We start from the raw sequence: 25,808 nt of genomic DNA on the forward strand, positions 1-25,808 counted from the left end.
GCAGGCTCCTGGCTGAGCAGAGAGCCCGATGTGGGGCTCGATCCCAGGACCCTGTAATCATGACCTGAGCCAAAGGCAGCGGCTTAACCCACTGAGCCACTCAGGCGCCCCTTATCTAGGTTTTTTAAAATTGGAATTTTACTAAATATAGTTTTTTTTTTTTTTTAAATATTTTATTTATTTATTTGACAGAGAGAAATCACAAGTAGACAGAGAGGCAGGCAGAGAGAGAGAGGGAAGCAGGCTCCCTGCTGAGCAGAGAGCCCGACGTGGGACTCGATCCCAGGACCCTGAGATCATGACCTGAGCCGAAGGCAATGGCTTAACCCACTGAGCCACCCAGGCACCCTAAATATAGTTTTTTATACTGCTTTTTTCTTCACTCAAGTGTATACTGTGAGAATTCCTCTTTGTTATTATAGACTTGTTATTTGTAATTAAATGGACTTCCAAGGGCACCTGAGTGGCTCAGGTCATGATTCCAGGGTTCTGGGAGCAAGCTCTACATCAGGCTCCCTGCTCAGCAGGGAGCCTGCTTCTCCCTCTCCCTGCCGGCTGCCCCTGCTTGTGCTCTCTCTCTCCCTCTCAAATAAATAAAATCTTAAAAAAAAAAAAAAAAAAAAAAAAAGACTTCCAAAAGTTTTTTAAAAATCACGTGATGGATGGGGCGCCTGGGTGGCTCAGTTGGTTAAGCCACTGCCTTCGGCTCAGGTCATGTTCCTGGATTCCTAGGATGGAGTCCTGCATATGGCTCTCAGCTCTGGGAAGTCTGCTTTTCCCTCTGACCTTCTCTCTGCTCTTTCTCACTCTCCCTCAAATAAATAAAATCTTTTAAAAAAAAAATCATGTGATGATTTCTCCTCCCATAGATATTCCATCATTTGTACAATCATTCATGTAAGTTGTTCTCATTTTTTTTTTTGGCTATTATTAAAAGGTTTCTAGAGAATATTCTGTACAACATGCAAATCCCTACTTCCTTAGAATTAACTATCAGAATGGGAATTAATATGGGTCGAAGGTTATGAGTACAAACTGAAACTGCCCTCTAGAAAGTTTATACAAATGACAGTCCTCTGGCACCATTAAAGCATGCTCAGTTCATTGTCCCCTTTGCCACTACACCACCACATAATGGAGTCTGGCAAAGAATCACTGTTTACCATTGCCAGGGAAAGGGAGAAAAGTTAATTTCTTTCATCATTAACCTGACAATATTACACCATGAAATGAGATTAAAGTACATGAGGCTTTGTCAAAAGACCTGGGTTTGATCTCTAATTTCTCTTATAAATATGACCCACCTCACAGGTTGTCGTGAAGTTTATAAAGATATCAAGTTTAAAAGCAAGTAACAGAGGGACTGGCTCTCAAGAAATATTCTGCTGTGTATTTCATAATCTTTCTGATGCTTTCCTTGAATTTTAAGTCTCTTATTCTCCTGATAAATTTCTTCCCATACCTTTCCATTTTCCTTTCAGTAATAAGTTCACAACACAGTTTCTCTCTTGAGGTGAAAAACAAAACCACAAAACACCATCTTTGCTTTTCATGGGGATGAGCCAATGATTTCTTTATTATTTTGACAAGTCACTTAATTACAGAAGTAGAGTATTAGGTATCTCAGTAACAGGCAACAACATTCTATACCCTATACTTCCTGATGCTATAATCTGCTCTCCACTATATAGTTAGGATCAAATCTTTAAATCTGAAAAACAGTGATTTGTACACCTGTCACTTTATACAAAAATTTAAAAACTACTGACTCATTGTTATTGCCAGCCAAGGGGGAATCTAAACAGAAGTAGGATACAAACTCTTACCCCGAGGAAGACATAATCTTCAAGGCCGAACAGCAATAATCACGTTGCCCAGTTAGGAGCACTATGGTGAATGAAGTGTTATAGGATTACAGAAGAAACAAAAAGATGTTCTGTATAGAAATAACTGGGGAGATGTGTAGAGTGACAGTGAATGTGAGACGATGCTAGCGTAGAGCCTTGAGATTGACTAGAAACTTGTCTTTGGGGAAAGGAGAGAAAGATTTGCCTCTAGACAAGTCCAAGAGCTGCTGTGGATACGTGCAGGTATCACAGTGCCTGGCACTGTCTGGGACAACATCAGGGATTCGGTATAAAGTGTACAGCTGATGGAGAGAAGGGCTGGTAGGAAATCAGGCTAGAAGGCAGGCCGATGGTGTGAACTGTATCCCCGCGCTGCCCCAGTCCACTGTGGTGTGATCTGGGCCTCCACCCATTACTGCAAGAGCTCTAGAGAGCCTGAAGTGAATCTGGGGAATCCTCTCTTTCTCATCAGCTATTTAGCAGCACTCAAGACTGTCTACCTCCTAAACCCTCTTCTTTGGCCTAATTTTACATGACACTCTCCTGATTTTTTTCTGTCTTCTCTGGCCACTAAATTTCCTTTGCAGCCCTCTTCCACTCCAACACTTAATTGTGTGACTCTGAGTCACTTACTTGATTACTCTGTGGTTGCACTAACACATACATAAAATGGGAGAAATAATAGAACCTAACTATGAAAAATACAAAGGGCTAAATGAATGAATACATATACAGCCCTTAAAACCATGTATGGCACACAGAAAGCATTCAGGAAGTATTAGTTTATTTAAGCTACAGGGGCTGGCAATACTACACTATATATACAAAACTGGACTGTGTGCTACTCTTGTTACTTGATTCTACACTTTCAACCCTCAATTAACTTATGGATTATTGGGCTTTCAAGTTATTTTAGAAAATTACCATTATACGTCATTTTTCGTTGAGGTGTACACACACACACACACACTCTCTCTCTCTCATTAGTCTTTTTAAAAATTTTATTAAGTAAACTCTACTCCCCACATGGGGCTTGAACTTATGACCCCAAGATCAAGAGTTGCTCGCTCCTCCAACTGAGCCAGCCACACACCCCTCTCTCTCAACATTCTTGGATTATTTAAAATTATACCTTAAAGTTAGAAGGGTCTTCATCAATCACCTCATCCAACCGACTTTTCCACTCAACAAAGGGGTCTCTTCTATCTTCTGTCTTCTAGCCCTGAACCACTTCCAGATATCACCAGTTTCATCTCTGAGCACCCCCACGTGGAACAGTCACAATCTGCTTACCTATCATTTCCACGCAACCTCTACCTGGTCTTTGGATCAACCCATAATAAAGATAAATCCCTTTCACCCATGGCGGTTCTTCAAATATCTTAAGTCATCTGTCCCTGCCCTCCACCCACCTGAAGCCAAACTAGTTTTTCCAGTCATTTCTTACAAGCGATTTCTAATCTTTCTACCACACTGGACACAACATTTTGAATTTGCACCTGAACTCACTGAAATATTCCAGGTTCAGTTCAATGGGGGCATTCAAGACTAATATCCGTTGTCACTAGGTAATTACAATTTCATTATCAGGACCCAAGTTTTATGAAAGCATAAGAACTACAGCATTAGTGCTGCTGGCCAATCAATATTTTGATTTGTTATTCATCTTCCTAGATTTTCCCCCTTTTCTACCACATTTCACTGCCACACTTTATCATTACAAACTCCTGCTTTGATTCCTCCATCTTTAATTTTATCCTCCATCCAGTCTCAATCATCTTACCTATGACCTTGGCCACACACTGGTCTCCGAAAACTCTCCCCATTTCATCAAGATTACCATCTTCTCAGGTACCAAGAATTCCCTTTCTTCAGGCACAATCTGCTTCACAGCCCTGCTTAAACTCACCAAGCCACCACTATTCCTCAATGATCATCTCAACTGTCACCTCTTCTCCTAGACAAAACATGGGAGACACCAAGTCATACAGGCCTGTACCTGCAGCCGAATCCAAAATTCTTTTCTTCATGTTCAAGTCACTGTATACTAGGGATTCCTAGAGGTAGAATGGTGAGTGGTTAAGAGTCCAAGGGTTCTAGAATTAGACTGCCTGGGTTCAAATCCTACATCCATGCCATTATAAACTTGAGATTTGAGCAAGTCAACTTCTATTATTCTCATTGGTATAGTAGAGATAATAAATTCACAGGGTTGTTCAGGGTAGTAAATGAGATAGATAATACATGTAAAACTCTTAGCTCATTGCCTTGCTCTTAGTAGATGCTCAATGTTATTTGTCATCACAATTTTTATCTGTGCATGTGTTACAAACTCCATGGAAATTATATGCCTTTCTGGGTTTTCTTCTAGGGAGTATACACCATTATTTTTACTGGTTTTCCTCCATAGAATGGCTTCTTGTCTCCTTTCCAGCTATCAAAATATGAGGCCTTTTGTGTGCAACCTCAAGATCTAACGGAACCTTACAGATACAGATACATATGACCATCAGCAATCTAAAATTTTCCTGATAGTCTGTCTCTACTCATATTTTGATATTGCCCTTGGCTTTATGTTGTCTTAGAATTATCTTTTATGTGACTAACTCTCAAGGCTACAGTTAGAACGAAACTCCCTCGAGGATGGGAACTGTGTTTAGGTGCCTCTGTATCCTGTACAGCAATCTACAACTATTAAGGGAACAATATATTTAAGGTGGATAGAATCAGTCTGATTCTTGAAGATGAACCACTTCTGCAGATCTAATTCTCAAGGCAGAACTTGTAGTAGTAAGAAAACCAAATGCCAGAAAATAGTTTCCCAGTAAAGTTATCAAGACCTTCTTCAGAACGATCTTTTCTAGAATTCACTGTTGAGTTTAACTTCCACGGTACTTTGTAAATTTCACTTACCTCACTGCACTTAATAAACCTAAATTAAAAAAAAAAGGGGCACTTGGATTCTAGCTATCTATTCCTTCATGGGATTTTGTACCACACTATAAGCACCAAAAACCAAGTCTTCAAGAGAAATCCTATCCTAAACCCATTCCCAGCCACCCATTGAGAATTAGCCCCACCCCAAGCACTTTTTCTCAGGTCCACCGCCAAACACGTGGCTACCGTTGAGATTTCAAAGTACCTCCAAGGGTGAATGATTAGCGCATGCGAGGGCTGAACCCTAAAATGTACCAATCCCTTTCTCAATTTACAAATACGAAGGTGAGTCCCCCATCCTACGCCAATCTGAATTTTTCTCAGAATTTTCTATCCCTGTTGTCCATCCCTTAGACTTGAGGAACGGGGACGAGGAGAGCCAGATCCTTTTTCTCAGGCTCCCCTTCCTCAAATCTAGTTCCAGGTGAGGCAGTATAAGCAGCACTTGGTTCAACGCTCGCCTGGGAGGACGCAAGGGGCTGGGGAGAGCAAGGCCTACTTTTGAGTCTTTATCACCCAGTTCGGGGTACCAGCAAGGAGAAGGAGCCCAGGGTCAGAGCGGGCTCTTACCAGCGAAGCGGATCTTCACGAGATCGAGCGGGTGCAGTGCGAGGTTGGACAGGACCCCGCCGCTCACGCCCGCCACCAGGTTCTCGTACCGGACGTGGCGGAATATCGTGCTCCACACCGACGACCCTGACGCTGACTGTCCCTGGCCCGTCATAGTCCCAGGGTCCGCTGATACCGCGCCCAGGGCCGCGGAGGTGGTAGGAGATGCAGTGGCCGCCACCGTGGCGACCGTCGCCTCCTAAGAACAGAAACCGCGGGGGGGGTGGGGTGGCGGGGTGGGCAGCCCACTTCCGGGACCGGCGCTAGGACGCGGTAACTAAGCGGAGAGACCCCAGCGCAGAGCCCGCGTGAGAGCGGAAAGGTAGCACGTCACGCCTGCGGAGACCGCGAAGGAGGCGGGGCGCCGGCCTCCGTCAAGGCCCCGCCCCCGCCCCGTCCCGCCCCCACCTGCTGCCGTTTCGGGCCGAGGGTGGCGGACACAGGAGCACTATTGAAGAACCACCTCGGGCCAATCTCTGCCGGCAAAACTACGGAGCGCCGCAGGGTCCTGCTGAGGCAGCCGGCTTCCACACCGTGGACGTCACATGACAGGAAGTAGTATTGAAGAAGCGGAAGTAGCATGTGTCTGAGGAGGCGGTGGTAATCCGAACGCGGAGGAAAGGCTTGGGGGGTTCAGGGGCAACTAGCAGCCAAAATGAAGGTGAAGATGTTGAGCCGGAACCCGGACAACTATGTCCGCGAAACCAAACTGGACTTACAAAGAGGTGAGACAAGTTATTAGGGAGTCCGCCAGCCTTGAGTCCGCCTTCGGCTTCCACGGAGCAAATCTGGGGGAACACTGGCGCTCCAGGCTCGTCCTTTCCCCGTTCCCTTATGCCGAGCCAAACTTTGTGCAGATAAGGGTGTTGCGGGACGGGGTAGCCGGTAACTTCTCTTCAAGGCCGTTTTTGGAGAACTTTTTCTCGTGGTTAGTGAGAAAGTTGGTCGTTACCTGGAATGCTTCCGCCTCCCCCTTTCCAGCTGCTGCTGCTCTGACTTTTCTCAGATTCCAGTTGTGGAGAAGTGGAACTTGAAAGCCAAGCAAGTGAATTCAGGGTTTGAAAGGCTTCTTTAAACCCCTCTAACTTTTGGCCACTTTACTTAAAGTTACGTACTTCTAAAAGTGGGAAGAGACAAAGGTGAAACGTAAAGCCATCAGTTTTCTAAACTTTTGTGGAGAGGCCTGATGGGGAAATGGCCAAAGTGAAATTAGTAAGACTAATTATTTATTGGTCTTCTTGGTCTGTTCCCCCAGTAGCATCCTGACTACTTATCACTTATTGATCATGGTATCTAAATGACGAGGGATTAACCATGTCTGAAGAGAATAACAGAGGCTTTAAGGCAGGAATAAAAATAAAGTGTAAGAGAAGAGCCATGTCTTTGGAGTTTGAGTGAGGGGGATAAGCCATAGAGGATGAAGCTCGGATGATACTTCGGTATTTTGATTGAGTAAGTAGAGGTTATTCATTATATATGAATAAATTCTGAGAGGTAAATATGTGGGTTCTGTTCACAAGATGTTTACAGTAACAAGATAGTCATGTTTTTAAAATGCAAATTATGTTACGTAATCTGGTCTTGACATCCTCCTTGCTTCTTGAACCTCTGGTCCTATCTTCCTCTCTAGTTTCACTAGTCACTATTTTCCTTGCAAGTAGCTTATATTTACCCTTGGATTTCTGAGTACATTTTGGATATTTCTCTTTGAGAAGGCCTGTGGCACACACCCATACTCAGTTTAGCTCCTTCTTCTGAACAATAATCTTTCCCTACTTATTCCCTGTGGTTGCCCGCCCCCAGCCCGTTTGAAGCATCCTTCTTCAGTGCTTCGATCACGTTTTTATACTAACATCAGAGTGTGTATCACATTGTCTCATGATTATTTTGGTTATCAGTCTTTTCCATCAGACTGAGCTTGCATAAAAGGGAAGAATCATATTTGCATCTAGACAACACCTGGCACATAGTGTTTGCTTTATGAATGTCTGAAGAAATGAATGAGTGACTGACTGGCTGGTCATAGACTCTCCATGTCAGGAGGTTATTAGCCATCTGATGTTACCGAGTGTATTTTTTTCTATAATATCTTCCTATTTCTTTATAGTTTCTGATCGAAGTTTTCTTATTAAAGATTTTATTTATTTGAGGGTGAGCAAGGGAGCAGGGGCAGAGGGAGAAGGAGAAGCAGACTCCCTGCTGAGCAGGGAGCTTGACTCAGGGCTCAGTCCCAGGACCCTGGGATCATGACCTGAGCCGAAGGCAGACGTTTAGATGGAAGTTTTAATAGCAAAATGGAAAAAGTGGAGAAGTTTAGGAGCTCCGTAAAACATAAATCAAGGAAGACATTTGTTACCTTTTTTTTTTTTTTTTTAAGATTTATTTATTTATTTATTTGAGAGAGCATCTCAAGCAGACTCCTCTGGGAGAGCGCAGAGCCCACGCGGGGCTCAATCACAGGACCCCAAGATCATGACGTGAGCTGAAATCAGTAGTCAGCTGCTTAACCAACAAAGTCACCCAGGCGCCCCATTTGTTACCTTTTCTTATTCTTTCATTCTTGTTTAGGTGTTAATTCCTTTTGATCGGATGTTGGATATAGTAGCAGTAATAGGGAGTTAGAGAAAAACAAAGACAGCAAGTTGAAGATGTGGGATAAGAAGATGCATTTACTTTTCAACATTAAGGGTTTTTTAGACATGTGTGCTTAGAACACAACTGTAAACTGAGACAGTCTGTTTGGCAGCATAGGATAATAGTTAAGAACATGGATTCTGAAACCAGACTGCTTTGGTTTGAATCCTGGCATCACTTCATAGGCAAGTTACTTTTCCATGCCTCAATTTCCCAGCTGTAAAATGGGAAATAGTAATAGAATTTACCCCATGGAGTGCTGTGGAGATTAAATGAATTAATATACAGTATTTGGAACAGTGCCTGGGACATGGTAAACTTTTTTAAGTAAGTAAACGAATGTGTGAAATGCTCAATAAAAAGTTACTATAATCATAATCACAACAGTGTATATCAATATAATGGTTAGCACTGGTGATTAATACTGTTACCTGCCTCAAAAGGAGCTTAGAGTTCGGTTGGGTAAACATTTGTCAGAGATTTGTTTTGTACCAGGCACTGTGCTAGGCATAAGTAGTAAAGTGAAAAATGTGGTGAAAGCCCTGCCCATCAAAGCTTTGCAATCCAGTTAAAGAATGTAGTAGGACATATAAAAGTAAAAGCTGAGGTTATATGTAGGGTCTAATTATTTTGCAAGATGTATGCATTCCATGATTTTCCGGTAGTTTTGGAAACCTTTGGAAAGGTTTCTGAGTTAAAGGGCATCAACTTTTGAATTTTTCACAGTGCTAGGCATAGAACAGTGTTCCTAACAAAGGCTTATTGAGTAACAAATTGAATAATTAGCTGAGGAAGACCATAGGGAATATTAAAAGTGAATTATTTTATTTTATTTTTATTTTTTTAAAGATTTTATTTATTAATTTGCCAGAGAGAAATCACAAGTAGACGGAGAGTCAGCCAGAGAGAGAGAGAGAGAGGAAAGCAGGCTCCCTGCTGAGCAGAGAGCCCGATGCGGGACTTGATCCCAGGACCCTGAGATCATGACCTGAGCCGAAGGCAGTGGCTTAACCCACTGAGCCACCCAGGCGCCCCAAAAGTGAATTATTTTATTAAGAGAAGTCTTTTTTTTATTTCAGTTCCAAGAAACTATGATCCTACCTTACATCCTTTTGAGGTCCCGCGAGAATATGTAAGAGCTTTAAATGCTACCAAACTGGAACGGGTATTTGCAAAACCATTCCTTGCTTCTCTGGATGGTCACCGAGATGGAGTCAATTGCATGGCAAAGCATCCAAAGAGCCTGGCTACTGTCCTTTCTGGGGCATGTGATGGAGAGGCAAGTGTCACTCTAAACATTCCTATTTTAAACTAAAAATAGTTATGTTATAAATGTTTTCTAGTTTTGTGTTACTGCAGATTTTAATTGCTTTGATTTCATTTTTCTGTGTCCTATTTTTTATTAATTCTCAAGAATGAATTCTGTTTGAATTATGAACTACATAGTTTCTTATCTAAGCCTCAGAAATTAGAAATGTAACAGCTGAAGGCTCAATTGAGCTGAAGTCTCAAGCATGTTTACAGTAGTAAAGGTATTTGTGAGTTTTGCGCCCCCCCCCCAACAGAGGATGTTATTAATGATTCAACACTTATTTCCACTCTGGCAAGAAAAGAAAGCTTTGAAACACTTTAAACTGGAATCAACAGAGTACATAACAGATTGAGTTTTCTGCTTGTTGATATACTGTCCATATGCACTGCAGTATTTTAAACTAGAGGATTTTGTTTTTAGCAGTCTGGTAGAGTGAGTCACAGGCTTTTCAGTGTGAATTTATTTTTCTTGGAAAATAATACTCCTGTGCTTGAACATTTTATGTTTATAGTTCACTAAAATTTCCTGGTATGCTTTATCATAGGTTAGAATTTGGAACTTGACTAAACGGAAATGTATCCGTACAATACAAGCCCATGAAGGTTTTGTACGAGGAATATGTACTCGCTTTTGTGGGACTTCTTTTTTTACTGTAAGTATAATGCAATTAAGTAATTAACTCTTCTCAACATGTATAAGACTGAGCTAATGTTTTCTCAATACATTTATTTCTTCCAAGAGCCTTTTGGAGTTTCACAACCCAATACAACTTCTTAAAGCCTTGAAAAGTCCTGGTTTTCTTTACATACTTCAGCCTTCTTCATACTTCTTGATTTTTTTAAAGTAACACTTAACGTGTATTCAAATTAATATTCTGTAGAACACTGAGTAGTAGGATTAATGCAAGACAAGGCTGGAAAGGTGGTTTACTCTGGAAGATTTTCAGTGTTGGAGATGAATAATTTGTACTTTGTTAGATAGTACATTTTGGAAGTATTTATGTGTGTGGTAAGGTATACAGAAAGTACAGTTTACCATTCTAATCATTTTTAAGTGTCCATTTCAGTGGCATTAAGTACATTCACATTATTTTGTAACTGTCACCACTTTTTCATCTTCCCAATCAAGCTCATGTCCCTTAAATAATAACTCCTCATTCCCCCTGCTCCAGCCCTTTGCAACCACTGTTCCACTTTCTTTTTCTATGTAGTTGACTATTCTAGGTGCCTCACACAAGTAGAATTAAATAATATTTTCCCTTTTGTGTCTGCCTTATTTCACTTAGCATAATGTCTTCAGGCTTCACCCATGTTGTAGCAGGTATCAGAATTAACTTCCTTTTTTTTTTTTTTTTTAAAGATTTATTTATTTATTTATTTGACAGACAGAGATCACAGGTAGGCAGAGAGGCAGGCAGAGAGAGAGAGAGAGGAGGAAGCAGGCTCCTTGCTGAGCAGAGAGCCCGATGCGGTGCTCGATCCCAGGACCCTGGGATCATGACCTGAGCGGAAGGCAGAGGCTTTAACCCACTGAGCCACCGAGGCGCCCCAGAATTACTTCCTTTTTATAGTTGAATCATACTCTGTTGTACGTACATATGTTTTGTTTATCTGTTCATCCATCAGTGGACATTTGGATTGTCTCCATCTTCCTGCTTTTATGAATAATGCTGATAAAAACATTGGTGTGCAAATATCTGCTCAAGTTCATTGCAAGTTTAGTAACAGGAATGAATCTAAGCTGTGCTTTGAGGTAATGAATTTGACAGCAGTAAATGATCAGTTTGGAGGCTGTTTTAATAAGCAATAATGAATCTGTGCTAGGGAGGGAAAACCATGTGGAAAGTAGTTGTTAGGTTTAGAAACATTTTGGAGGTATGACAGGCTTGGCAACTGAGGGTTCTTCAGCAAGATTCCTTTTCCTTCCAGGAGTGAGGAAGTCAGGAGTGTCAGAAGCTTTAGAGGAGAGAGGGAATGGGAAGGGCATGGTATGATGAACTGGACTGCAGTGGGCTAGGTGAGTGAAGAGTCTGTGGGGCTCTTACAGATGTAGCTCTGGAATTGAAGTTCTGAAGAAAGTCAGAACTAAACTTGGTATCATCAGTACAGAAATAAAGATTGAAGTCGTGGTATGGCATCACTGGGGGAAAGTGACAGGGAAAATGTAGAAATACAGAAATGTCAGGGAAATAGCCTTGGAGAATGCCTGCTCCTAGGAGGCAGGAAAACTTTTGGGAGTAGCCAGAGAGCTAGAAGAGCCTGTAAATGAGCTTAATGTGGCAGGGGGAAAGGATCATGGGTTGTGTGAACGACTACAAAGATGACGAGGATGAAGACTGAAAGAAATATTTTAGGAATATAGACCTGTAAAAAATAGAAAGTTAAAGGTCCTGTGATTTTAATCTTTCAGTTTTACCACTGTTGGCGGTTTGGTATCTGTCCTTTCATATGTTTTGACCTGTATATATAGCAGCTCGTGTATACAGACGCACTAATCAACTGTGTAAATCTTGAGTAGCATGCTCTGTGCCAAGGTAGATGGGAAAGGAATAGCAAAGGGAGGAGATGATTTCTGGGGAACCTTTAAATATTTGAAAGATTTTTAAAAATATATATTTGAAAGATTGTTGTGTGAAAGAAGAAATGGACTTTTCTATATAGCAGCCTTAGGAATAGTTAATGTTAAAATATTTTGTTTCGGTGTAGGGACCAACTTACTGTCGAAAACCAAAATAGGCTAGTTGGCTAATAGGCAGGGAATTCAGGAATTTTTCAGTAAAGGTTTTTTTTATTTTGTTTTGTTTTGTTTTTTTAAGATTTTGTTTATTTATTTGACAGAGATCACAAGTAGGCAGAAAGGCAGGCAGAGAGAGAGAGAGAGAGGAAGCAGGCTTCCCGCCAAGGAGAGAGCCCAATGCGGGGCTCAGTCCGAGGACCCCGGGATCATGATCTGAGCTGAAGGCAGAGGCTTAACCCACTGAGCCACCCAGGCTCCCCTAGCTCACACTTTTTAGGAGTACGGCATCTTCATATGCTGTAGAAACTGACGTTGTCATAGAGATGGTCTTTTATTTTCTTTAAAGAGTTTATTTATTTATTTGACAGACAGAGATCACAAGTAGTCAGAGAGGCAGGCGGTGGTGGGGCGGGGGAAAGCAAGTTTCCTGCTGAGCAGAGAGCCAGTTTTGGGGCTTGATCCCAGGACCCTGAGATCATGACCTGAGCTGAAGGCAAAGGCTTAACCCACTGAGCCACACAGGTGCCCCAGTAAAGGGGTTTAAACAAGCTTCATCACCCTGTATACAGTATGTTGTAGAAGGAATTGGGTGGGAAGTTGGAGCAGACTGACTATAACTACACTTCCAGCTGGTTATTCTTTGGGGTATATTGATTAGTTTAATATCCCAGGCAGAGGATACTGGCTGTTTTTTTTTTTTTTTTAATGCTTAAAATGAAAAAAGTCAGAAAAATATTTCGTATTCACTATTCACTTCCTTTCTTCAGATAAGACATGTAAAAACTACTTGTTGGCCGAATTTTGGGACTTCATGTTTCAAAAAATGTTCAGTACACAATGTTGCAAAAGATAAATCTTTATTAGCTAAATTTAATAATATTTACTGTATCTCAATTTGTGGCACCAACAGGTCTTTCTTCAGCTTACTCAGCCTTGAGATAAGATATGCCGGCCAGGCATATATTGCTTGGCTCCTCATTTCTACAAAATGTTAAACCTTTCTCAGGATTGATGATCTGCTGAGGCTTATACTCAACAGGCTGTATAGAGTAGCATAGTCAATTACAAAGGAATTCAGTTTTGAGTTTGCAGATAGTAGAAGCTTGATCTAAAGCAGCAGTCTTTGGGGTAGATGTTCTCAATGACAATTTTATCCTGTCTTCCATAAATGCTAAAATTCCAGTGGGTCAAGCCAGATTAGCAAAGACCTCTGTACCTAAACTGCATCCTCAACTCCTCAACAAAAGAAATTCCTGTCTGACCTTAGTACCAAAACTTCTTCCCTAATCACTTACCTGTTCTAATATCATGGGCTCTATGGATTGTTTTGCAGGAAGGATTTCCCTCTTTGAATTTGCTATAAGAAAAACTAAATTTATACTTCTGTCCTAGATAAATATATATTTTTGTTAATATTTTTATTTAGAAAGTAGATATAGATTATGTATAATATGTATAATATGTATAATATAATACATATTATATAAAAATATATATTTTTGTTAATATTTTTATTTAGAAAGTAGATATAGATTATGTATAATATGTATAATATAATACATATTATGTATAATATGTATAATATGAATGTAAAAACTTTCTAGAAAGTTTTTACATTCATATTATACATAATCTTTCTATACATAAAACTTTCTAGGTTTTTACATTCATACTAGTTTTCAGTTAAAAACTAGTAGTTTGGTGTATATAGAGAGTTGTTCACACCCTGTATGTGATTATTTTGTGTTTTTAACCCTAAACTAAGTTATATTGTGCATTCTGTTTTGTAGCTTATTTCCCATAATACCTTGAATGAATCTGCTACATGCACAAGTCTAAATTACCATTGTTTGTTACTTTGCCTTCATTTGGGCCATGGCTTTTTCACTGTCTGCACAACTGTCCGTTCAGTGAAAAGACAAATGATGTCTTTAAAACATTATGGAAATCGTTTTGACCTCATGGATCCCTGAAAAATTCTCAGGATCCTTCAGAGGTCTGCATTTCACAATTTGAAAACCACTGACTTAATAGTTTTGGAGTCTTCTGTCATGCAAAGAAGGGCTTTACCCATGGCGAGATTATAAGAATGACTTCTGTCTACTATTTTTATGTTTTGTATTTAATTTTTTACCTTTAAAATTATATGGAATTTTATATTAATATCAGGTGTCAGATTGCTTCAAACTTTTTAAATGACTAACTTGATACTGTAATACCATTTTATTATAATCCACTTTTCTTCCTTATTTGAAATGCCATTCTTATCACAGTATGCAGTTTTTTGCCATATTTATGACCTAACTTTGTTTCTACTCTCCTTGTGCTCTACTTACATTGTCTTATTTTTATTTTATTTTTTTAATTTTATTTTTTTTAAATTTTATTTATTTGACAGAGATCACAAGTAGGCAGAGGGACAGGCAGAGAGAGGAAGGGAAGCAGGCTCCCAGCCAAGCAGAGAGCCAGGTGCGGGGCTCGATCCCAGGACCCTGGGATCATGACCTTAGCCGAAAGCAGAGGCTTAACCCACTGAGCCACCCAGGCGCCCCTGTCTTATTTTGAATTTTATCTACACTGTGTATTTGTCACAAATCTTTACTGTAACATGTGGGACGTAAAATGCATCAACAAATACAGTATTGGAAGGATTTGGGACATGTATTTTTTTAAACACGAGGTATTTATAATTTGACATATATGTTATCAAGTTTACAGTTAATAAGAGTAGTTCATTATTACCTGAATCATTAATGTTTCAAGGTTGGTGATGACAAAACTGTGAAGCAATGGAAAATGGATGGACCGGGTTACGGAGAAGAGGAAGAACCATTACATACAATATTAGGAAAGGTACAGAAATAAATTGACCTATACTTTGTCTATTAAAATTCTTCTCTTAAAATTATTTCAGAAATTTAATTAAAAAATAAAAGATGTAAATGAGACTTTAGGCTGCAATAATTGACCTATTTTAAGCAATATTTAATACAGTTAAGGTCCTTTGCAGCTAAAGAATTTGAATGGGTCTTTGGTGTTCACTGTATTGGGTTCAGTTTCTGTGTTTACCTGGAAGATGCAATGAAACATTTCCTATGGCAAGTCCATGGGAAGAAATCTAAGAAAAATAATGCTTCGGCTTCTCTCTGATTTATATTATCATAGATCTTACACAAAGCTCAGAATTTCTTACTTGGAAGAACCCCTTAGGCAATGAAGAGGTATTATAATATATTTTTTGTATAAATCTCATTTACATTTCTTAGAATATTATTCTGTAAATCAAATGATATGGTTTAGTTATAGCTTAAGTGTAATTCAGATCATATGGCCTGCCCATGTTTCATAATGCTTACATTTTGGTATTAAGGGAACTTCTAAAGTTAGATTTAATCTTTAAATATATATATTTGTAAAATCGGCTTGTCATTTTAGTATTATTGCTGGTATATATTTAAGTTCTGCTTTTCAGATTTCAAGAAATTTTAAATTTTTTAAAGGCACATGGAGGTGGGACATGAGTATTAGATGGAAATAATTTGCAACTGGTAAAAAAATTAGGCATTAATTCTGAAACAAAATTGGTTTCATTCTTGAAAATGCCTTCTCTTAGGAGTTCCAAATGTTTTTGAAATATTTCATCTTACCCCTGTATCTGTGGTAATGGGGATTAATTCTTACTGTAAAGTTTGTCAGATTTGCTTTCATGAATAGAAAATAATTGGAAGCCTGCAGATGCTGGTAAGAGTTCTTAAAAGCGTAAAGTGTTGGCTAAATATTTCCCTTTAATTTGCTTTGCAAACATTTTTTACCACATAGTATAAAGACAGATTTTAATCTGCCCTGAATAGATCAATCTCATCTTTTAAGTGGATAATTCAAAATTTATAAGATTTTATTGATTTTAACAATGTTAGCATCCACCCTTGCCAGGTTTTTTTCAATTTTTATTTTAAGTGGGTTCCATGCCCAATGTGGGGCTTGAACTCCCAACCCTGAGATAGAGTCATATGCTCTACTGAATTTCTTTCTAAACAGGGATTTTCTTAAAAAAGATGAAAGTGTGGGTAAATATATTTAAAATATATAGATTTGAAATATTAATGATAAAAAGACCCATCTATAACAACATCTTTGCTCTTAAAGACAGTGTATACAGGAATTGATCATCACTGGAAAGAAGCTGTTTTTGCCACATGTGGACAGCAAGTAGACATTTGGGATGAACAAAGAACAAGTCCTATCTGTTCAATGACCTGGGGATTCGACAGCATAAGTAGTGTTAAATTTAACCCAATTGAGGTAATGTTGCTTTTTGAAATAGTTCTGCTTGCTGTTTCTTTATTTAATAATTTCAACTCTGTTTAGGAAACTTTGTATGCTATAAGAATTGTGTTTAAATTTTAATGGGCTTCCGGCATTTGGTTAGTTTTCCAGATTATATCTGAGTTCTGTTACCTTTGGTCAGATCTCAACATGTTTGCCCACAGTTTAGTCCCATATATCAGTGTAATATATCTTTAGAGGAAGGTTGTGTGCATGTGCTCATAGGAGTAGAATTCAAGCAAATGGTGTACCGTGCCTTCACATAAGTAAAATGTCAGTAAAATGATAGTTTACTCATGCCTTTGGTGCTCATGTTCCATAGATTACATCACTGTATATTAGGGAAAATGTTAATTTCTTAACTCTTTGAGGTAAGAAGAGGCATTGAGAATTAATTATTTGTAAGTGACAAGGGCACTAATAATTTATAATAATAATATGCACAATTAGTACTATGCTGCATGGTGATAGTTAAATTTTTCTTTGGTCAGATGTCTGATATGGTGATCCTACATCCTTTGAGGTCTGAGGGAAGAGTTGGTGATTTAACTCTACTTATTGTTTATAGAGGTCTGAATTTAGGAAAGGAGGCTGCCCTAAATGCTTAACTAGCCCTTGAACTTAAGACCTTTTCCTGAGCTATTTCTGAATACATAACAATAGATGAACTCATTGTCCAAAAGGCTCAGTAGAAATACCTTTTCCTGGAGAAAGAAAAGGAAATTACTGCATGTATGAACTAATCTTCAAAGTTATGAGATTATCATGTCAGGTGGTATCAGAGATTATCCTGATACGAAAGTTTTGTACTCTCAGAGACCCAAGGGATAAAAGGGAAAAAGTTAAGTCAAAGTAGCAGGGTATAAAATTGTTTATATGAAGTATTGAAACATGAGATGCTGCAGTTTTATGTGAGTTTGGCCTTGTGGTGCTGCTGAGAGGTCAGAGAGTCAGAGGGCACCCTTCCTGCCCCCCAGCATATCCTACCTGAACACTTCTGGAGGGGCTATGGTCAAGAGCAGGATTTGGAAAACTGGTTTGTGAGTCCACTGCCTGTTTTTATAGATCACATTTTTACTAGAACATAACCATACCCTGTTATTTATATATTGTGCTGTGAGAGCAGAATGGCCAACAAAGTCTAAAGTATTTACTTTTTGGTCCTTTACAGAAAAAGATTGCTGACCTTGGTCTAGTGTTTCTATCTGTTCTGTATCTTCCTCACTCCATCCTACATCACCTTTTTGGTTGTAGAAGTGAGATACGGCATGGTGGGGGGTGGGGTGCAAGCCAGCTTTACAGAGCCAGGCCAAGGTGACCCTTGGCAGAAGCAGGCTACAAACACTAGCAATTTGTAGGAACATTTTGTGTCCTACTTGGTGTGGAGCTAAACTGGAACTGTATTTTCTGCCAGGGTACCTTGTCAGTGACCTTATACAAGTCACACTTTTTTTCTATATTTGCTTCTTTATTTTTAAAATGAGATTAAATATATTTTCCAGTGTACTTTATATGGTTGTCATGAGGATAAACCGTGATTAAATTTTATGTGAATATTTTTTAAAGATGCTACCCAAATTTAGGATGATGTTATTACTATTAAAAAAAAAATAAACAGAGCAGAGAGATATTGATTCCTCCTCCTCTGAGGGGTAAGCAAGCAGTATTTTGCTTCTCTATTTTGGTGAACACCTATGTCAGAAGAGCTGATAGTTAATTCCAAAAATCATAATTGTTATTAGTGATGACCTAGTGACCATGTTTTTCAGACTTGCCTGTGTAAGAACTGTATTTGTTCAGCTGTGTGGGTTTTTATTTTTTCTTTTTTATTACCCTCATGAACTTGAGTGGTAAAAGCAAATGGTGTGCATGTCTCTTATCCTATATTAAACTTAATGGGAAGGGCATGTTGCTGTGAACAAATGGAGTGTATTTGTTTCCTCTAATCATTAATAATTAATTTTCTGTTAAAATATTGAAGCCTACAATTTTGGTAAAGCCAGAAGTTTTATGCTGAGCATTGCCACATTTTAAAGTGTAAAAGTCGGCCTTCACTCTAGGTAGAATTTTTTGCTCAGATTAAAATCTTTATTTTTAGAAATGGAACCTAGTCAGACTTTGAGGTGGCATAATGAGAAACCAAGAAAGATTTAGAGGAGTCACTAATTAGGGGAAAGTCTCAGGGGAAGTGATTAAAAAAGGAAGGTTTGGGGGTTTTTTTTTGTTCTTGTTTTTTTCTAAAGATTTTATTTATTATTTGGCAGCGAGAGAAGGAACAGTGGGCGATGGGGGTAGAGGGAAAGAGAGGGAGAAGCTTATTTCCCACTGAGCAGGGGGGCCTGGCTGGTTCAATCCCAGGACCTGGGATCATGACCTGAGCCAAAGGCAGACACTTAACTGAATCACCCAGGCGCTCCAAAAAGGAAGGTTTGCGAAAGGACTAGAGAAGAGATCATGATTGTAGCATTAGCTTTTTGATGTTTTATTTGAACTGTGTACACACATACAGTAGGAGTTAGCTGGCCCTAGGGCTATGTAGTAGATAACTCTTCTTCCTGCACCTGCAGTAGGTAGTGATAGGCAGAAGCCAGGAGTTATGGGTGTCAGAAACCATGAGTGAGGAGGCCTGGCGGGACTCAGGCCCTGCTCCTCGGTAGGGGGCTTGTCCTCATGTAAAGCCAAGGGTTATATCAGCCTCTTGAACATTATAACTAACTTATAAGTAAACTAAGGACTTGCAGGTAGGATATGCTGGGGGGCAGGAAGGGTGCCTTCTGACCGTTTGACCTCTCAGTAGCACCACAAGGCCAAATTCACATCGAACTGCAGCATCTCATGTTTCAATACTTGATACAAACAATTTTATACCCTGCTACTTGACCTTTTTTCACTTTTACTAACTTTGAGTCTCTGAGAGTGTAAAACTTACCTATCAGGATATTCTCTTATTCCATCTTACATGATAATCTCTTGATAACTTTGAAGATTAGTTTATATATGCAGCAATTAAACAGTTGGACAAAGAACAGGTTTAGTTTATACAGAGTTAGTGAACGTGAGGAAATGTTTAACTATTAAAAAGCAGTAGTTTATATGATTAGGAAATATTGCTGTACAGACATGAACTTTTAAATGCCACTACGTAATGCTTCCTGGTTGCAGTAAAATTGATGTATTTCCACACTGCAGTGTATATTGATACAGCTCCTTGGAAAACAGTTAGTCCTAAATATCAAAAGCCATAAACTTGTTCATTCTTTTGACTCAGTAATTCACTACTGAAATTTTATCAACTCTTAAAAGAAGAGTTGAGTTTATGAAAATGTTTGTTGAAGTGTTAGTGATTCTACTGAAAACTAGGAAATAGGTTTAAATTGAAGAATGGATAAATAGGGGCCCCGGGGTAGCTCAGCAGTTGAGTGTCTACCTTTGGCTCAGGTCGTGATGCCTGTATCCTGGGATTGAGTCCTATGTCTGGCTCCCTGTTCAGTGGGGAGTCTGCTTCTCCATTTGCCCCTGGTCCTGCTTGTGTTCTCTCACTCTGTCTCTCAAATAAATAAATAATTTTTAAAAAAGAATGGATAAATAAAATCTGTTCTGTTATAAAAAGAACACGGAATTATCTGAACACTCCCATCACTGGCATGTAAAATACACATTTGGCAATGAAAATAACTTAGGTTGCTGAAGTTATGAGTGATTCATTGTTCTATCTTAAAAATGGACTTCGATATTACAACTTTGTATCTTAAATATTAAGGGTAATTGAATCATTTGTTCGTTGAATGGACAGGGTTTGCTGCCAAGCCTGGCCTTTAACTGCTGATTGTTATTTTTAGACATTTCTCTTGGGAAGTTGTGCTTCTGACAGGAATATAGTACTATATGATATGAGGCAAGCTACTCCTCTGAAAAAGGTGAGTTTCAGTTTGTTTTCTGCTTTGTACAATTGTTAATGCATTCCTTGATGAGATGAGTGACCAAAAAATGTGAAACAATTTTTTTTTTTCAGAATTAAATTTTTTCATAGGCTTGTTCTTAGAAGCCACAGTAATTATAATGGCATTCTCTCATCTTGTTGCTTTTTAGGGACCCTTAAGTTTTTACTAAGTTCTGTATCCTAGTCAACTTTGTATCTTCTATAATGTCAGTAAATTTTAGGCACTGAAATTGGTACTTACTGAGCTCAGAGTTCTAAGTATTGCATCCCATTACTTCACACCCCATGGTTTTCATATGACACATACAGGATTCTGTTCCAGAATGTTTTGTAATGGATTCACCTAACAAGCTTTATTTGTTTAATTACATGCTGATGGATACTAGTTGACTAGGTTGTGTTTAGATAAGCACTGTCTTGTTCAAGGTGACTCATTTCCCCAGCAGTTTTAAGGCAGTCATTCCAGGACTTAGATACCAAACCTGAAACAACCTTAAGCTGACTCTACAGAGGGACAGACATATTGTCAGTAAAGAGAGGAGTGCCATTATAAGTAAAAGGGTATAAAGTTGAAGTCAAGTGCTCAAACTCAAGAATGCAGAAGGACCTAGACATCATTCATGTGTCATAGGTCTGTTGTGATAGTCCACATGTGAAAGAAATGCTTTTAATACTTTTGTTGTTCCTAAACTATTTTTACTACATGTAATAAATTCAGAAATATTAGAAGTAAAGTATATTCATTGAGATTTGAATTGCATAAAAATGATGATCTTTCCAAAGTACCACTTTAATCCTTTCACTCATTCACGTGGTCTAGTGGGCAGATTTTGCATAAACTTTGGTGTTAGGCCTTAAGCAGGTAACTTGATCTGTGTTTCTCCTATAAAATGATGATATTAATAATTATTTTCCAGCACATTGGTGAGAATAAAATGTGATATTTTATCTTTTATTAGCAGAATACTAAGATGAAATCTAGTTTAATAGATAGTAGTTTCTGGCCCATCTGCCTTTACATTTTCTGTTTTTAATGGTGCTCCGTTACTTTTGGTTGAAGAAAAGAACTATAGCCTGGCTTTCAAGGCCCTCCATATCTGGTCCCAGTTTGCATTCCATTGATCTATTCGTTTCAGTTAGTGAGATAACATTTAAATAAGGTTTGTCACATGCAGGTCACCTTGGTGGAGGCAGAGGTCCTGTTTTCTTTCATTTCTTTATTCTATATAGTAGGCTATCATTGTTTTTTCTGTCCTTTCTCTCCTACTCTTATTAGTTTTCAACCAGGGGTATATTTTTAGAAATGTGAGAGGGGCATTTTAGAGACTGGCCTTTAGTGGACATGTGCCTGAGAGGCTAAACATTTACAGTGGATGTTCATAGCAAAAGATTATCCTACTCGAAATGCCAGTAGTGTTCTTGGCTGAGAAACACAGATAGGCTGGTCCGTCCCAGATCGGCTCAAATCATGCTTGTCTTTTTAAAATCTTTCTTCTTTAACCCTAAAATCACCATTAATTTTGCCCCCAATTTGATACTTAATCATTTACTGTTTTTATTATATTTTAACTTCTCTTACATATATCTCATTTTTCTGACTAAACGATAAGTTATTCAAGGTTGAGGGACCATTTATTAAGCGTTTTTGTATTTTTCAGTCTTTACTGTTTAGCCTGTGTGCTCCGGAAACAATTAGTGATTGATTTCTTTTCCTCTTGCACCAACCTGAGTACTGTGCACATAATAGGTGTTTACTAAATATGTGTTTAAATCAGTTAAACACGGTGATTTCACGGTGATGGGTTACTGTCTTCTTCCTTTCTCAGGTCATCTTAGATATGAGAACAAATACAATTTGTTGGAACCCTATGGAAGCTTTCGTTTTTACTGCAGCAAATGAAGATTACAAGTAAGTTTTCTTCTTTTTAAAACTTATTTGGTTCTAGGGGCACCTGGGTCGCTCAGTAGGTTAAGCCTCTGCCTTCGGCTCAGGTCATGATCGCAGGGTCCTGGGATCAAGCCCTGCATTGGGCTCTCTGCTCATGGGGAGCCTGCTTCCTCCTCTCTCTCTCTCTCTCTGCCTGCCTCTCTGCCTACCTGTGATCTCTGTCTGTCAAAAACAAAACAAAACAAAACCCAGAAAACTTATTTGGTTCTATGTGAAGTGGCTCAACTGAATAAATTTTGCTAATGAAATACGTTTTCCTAGATAGTATTCCTTCAAATATAAGATAGAAAATTGTCACTTCTGTCTCTAAAATAAATGTATCTTCCAAACTGGAGAAGAGTGTCTTAGAAAAATATTCTCAGTAGACCAGAGACAGTAAACTACGACCGATGGGCCAAATCCTGTCTACTGCCCGTTTTTGTAAATAGTTATTGGATTATAATGATACTCATTTATATGCACTACCTGTTGTTCCTCTGGGTGGTGGAATTAAAGGTAAGTTTTGTACTCTGTACTTTTTTGAAAGCATTACATTTTCTGCAATGAGATTTATGTTTATGAGGATTAAAGTGTGTAAATGTAATCTTTAGGAATAATAAAAACTGGTAATATTTTTCCCTATCCCTTAGCTGCTGTGTAAAAAAGCTATATATTTAGGTGTGCATTATTTAGCCAATGGTCTTAATTTCCTTTTTGTCTCTTAGTACTGCATTGTTTCTTTATAAGAATTTATATGGAGTAATCAAACATTCTTTTACAGCTTGTATACATTTGATATGCGTGCGCTGGACACTCCTGTAATGGTACATATGGATCACGTGTCTGCAGTGCTTGATGTGGATTATTCTCCCACTGGGAAAGAGTTTGTGTCTGCCAGTTTTGATAAATCTATTCGTATCTTTCCTGTGGACAAAAGTAGAAGCAGGTATGTGACTACCAGTAAACTATTTTTTCTTATCTTGATCATCATTTACCTTTTTTGAAAGGTGGTTTGGTTATGTGTATATGGGGGACTCACATACTTAGGATACCAAATTCCACGGTGTCATCTATGGGCAAAATGTGAGCCTACTGGGCAGTTTCTTTCTCTGAGTAGGAAACTACCTTTATATAATTAGAAATCTTAGTGTTTGCCTTTATTTCAGAGTTGTTTTTAAGTGTTTATAGTACACTCTTTTTTAAGACTTAATTTTTTTTTTTAAGATTTTATTTATTTATTTGACAGAGACCACAAGTAGACAGAGAGGCAGGCAGAGAGAGAGAGAGGAGGAGGCAGGCTCCCTGCTGAGCAGAAAGCCCGATGCGGGGCTCTATCCCAGGCCCCTGGGATCATGACCTGAGCCAAAGGCAGAGGCTTTAACCCAGTGAGCTACCCAGGCGCCCCAAGACTTAATTTTTTAGAGCATTTTTAGGTTACTACTAAATTGAGAGGAAGGTAACATTTTGTTTTTTTGAGATTTTATTTATTCATTTGAGAGAGAGCATGAGAGTACAAGCAGGGGAAGTGGCAGAGGGTAGAGGGAGAAGCAGGCTCGCCACTGAGCACGGAGCCTGGTATGGAACCTGATCCTACCCTGGGATCTTAACCTGAGCAGAAGGCACATGCTTAACCAACTGAGCCACCCAGGCACTCCCAGAGATTTGTTGTATGGCCTCTGCCCCAATGCATGGAGAGCTGCTACCCCTCCACCCATTATCAACATCATTCACCAGAATAGTACGTTTGTTAGTAATAAGAATAAATGTGCATTGACACATCTTCATCACCTTAAATCCATAATTTATCTTTAGGGTTCACTCTTTGTGTTCTGCATTCTTTGGGTTTGAACAAATATATAATGATATATTTTCATCATGATAATATTTTCATTGCTCCAAAATAGAAACTTTAAAAAATTATTTAAAAAATTTTAAAAATGTTAAGAATGTAGAAAAGTTTTCCCTCATATAGTTTAAGAGCAATTGATAACAATACTTTACCTTATTTTTTTTTTCTTATTCAAACTCAGCTCTTATACATTCAAAGCAAAAATAAGAAAGAGAAAATAAAAAACCAGTTTAACTTGTGAGGACCATTCTCCCTCCATTCCACTAGTAGTTATATGCCCTGGAATGGCCAAGAAGTGGGAGATAGGAGACTCAGCTGTCCTGTCCTCCATTTGTCTCTTATTCTGTAAGCACATCCAGTGTAATTCTGGTGTGAAGATAGATGTTACTTTGTAGAGCTTGGCCCTTACTACACATTATGTATTACTGAATGTAATGTATATTTATACATCTCTATTATATAGTGCTGTATTGGGTTAGTTAATAGCGAATTATGGCATTTTAAGGTTTTAAGGATAGTTTTGACTGCACTTGGTTTTTTGCTTTATGAGCTGACTATAAAACCTAACTCTTGTGTAAGATAATTGCTGCTTGTATAGTGTGCTTTGGTTTATAGAGCACTTTTATGCATACTCTTGTTGTTCCTTAGTAATACTTTATATTGTCCCTAGAAGCATATTCAGAGCAAAACCAAGTAAGTTGGGGGAAATTTTCCCATAAAAAATGATTTTTAGTATACCTGGCTGGCTCAGCCCATTGGGTCATGAGTTCAAGCCCAATGTTGAGTATAGAGATTACTTAAAATAAATTTTTTTAAAAGATAATTAAAGTATTATAGTGGTGTTTACACTTGAAGATATGACTACCTCCATTTAAATATAGTAATAGTATTGACATTAAAATTTAAAAAGAATAAATGAATATTCTTTCTAAAATACCATATAAATATATATACACAGTGCATTCATATGCATAAATACATACACTTGATTGAGTGTCCTACTCTTATGTGGCGGAATTAAAGCTCAATGGGGGGGTGCCTGGGTGGCTCAGTGGGTTAAAGCCTCTGCTTTCGGCTCAGGTCATGATCCCAAGGTCCTGCGATCGAGCCCCGCATCAGGCTCTCCGCTCGAAAGGGAGCCTGCATCCCGCTCTCTCTGTGCCTACCTCTCTGCCTGCTTGTGATTTCTGTCTGTCAAATAAAATCTTTAAAAAAAAAAAAAAAGAAAAGAAAAAAAGCTCATTGGGGAAAAGATGGACTTGGTGAAAGGTAACAGTGATTAGAGGTAGGAAAGGAAAGGAGAGGAGTGAGTGGAATCTGGGAGAGGAAGGAACAGAAAACATATAATGAGAGTGGGAGGTGATGATCTGTGCCAGAGGACCACAGTGTGGAGCTGGTAAAGCAGTATACCCAGCTTCATAAAGATTGCTGATAGTAGGCAGGCAGGGGATACTCAGCACTACACTAATGAGGACTGGCTCTTGATGATGGTAGTAGAGAGTTGTTCTGGGACCCTTCCTTCCCTTAAGGGAAAAATGACTCTAGACAACATAAATTTGGTGTTGTAATTACAGCAGGCTGGAGAAATCTCACCATTTTAGTGCAGTGATGAGAATTTTGGTCACTACTTGTACTGAAAACTAGCTTAGCTTCTATAGTACTGAACCTTTTTGAGTCTTTTGAGTGGTGTT

The 25,808-nt window shown here is 38.8% G+C and overlaps 2 protein-coding genes across 2 annotated transcripts in view; one reads left to right on the top strand and one right to left on the bottom strand.

Moving 5' to 3' along the window:
• SLC25A32 (solute carrier family 25 member 32) overlaps positions 1–5,884 on the bottom strand; it is a 14,415-nt gene extending 8,531 nt beyond the window's left edge. Inside the window, exon 1 of the mRNA XM_059394971.1 lies at positions 5,355–5,884. Within this exon, the coding sequence (XP_059250954.1) occupies positions 5,355–5,508 (154 nt within the window). The 5' untranslated portion in view covers positions 5,509–5,884. The remainder of the gene's footprint in view (positions 1–5,354) is intronic.
• Positions 5,885–5,948: 64 nt separating this feature from the next.
• The window catches only part of DCAF13 (DDB1 and CUL4 associated factor 13), a 28,554-nt gene continuing 8,694 nt past the window's right edge, over positions 5,949–25,808 (top strand). Inside the window, exons 1-8 of the mRNA XM_059394970.1 lie at positions 5,949–6,118; positions 9,107–9,306; positions 9,884–9,991; positions 14,839–14,928; positions 16,222–16,377; positions 20,241–20,318; positions 22,168–22,250; positions 23,050–23,214. Coding sequence (XP_059250953.1) covers positions 6,049–6,118; positions 9,107–9,306; positions 9,884–9,991; positions 14,839–14,928; positions 16,222–16,377; positions 20,241–20,318; positions 22,168–22,250; positions 23,050–23,214 — 950 coding nt within the window. The 5' untranslated portion in view covers positions 5,949–6,048. The remainder of the gene's footprint in view (positions 6,119–9,106; positions 9,307–9,883; positions 9,992–14,838; positions 14,929–16,221; positions 16,378–20,240; positions 20,319–22,167; positions 22,251–23,049; positions 23,215–25,808) is intronic.

The sequence above is a fragment of the Mustela nigripes genome, chromosome 3 (assembly GCF_022355385.1).
Source record: "Mustela nigripes isolate SB6536 chromosome 3, MUSNIG.SB6536, whole genome shotgun sequence".
NCBI lineage: Eukaryota > Metazoa > Chordata > Mammalia > Carnivora > Mustelidae > Mustela > Mustela nigripes.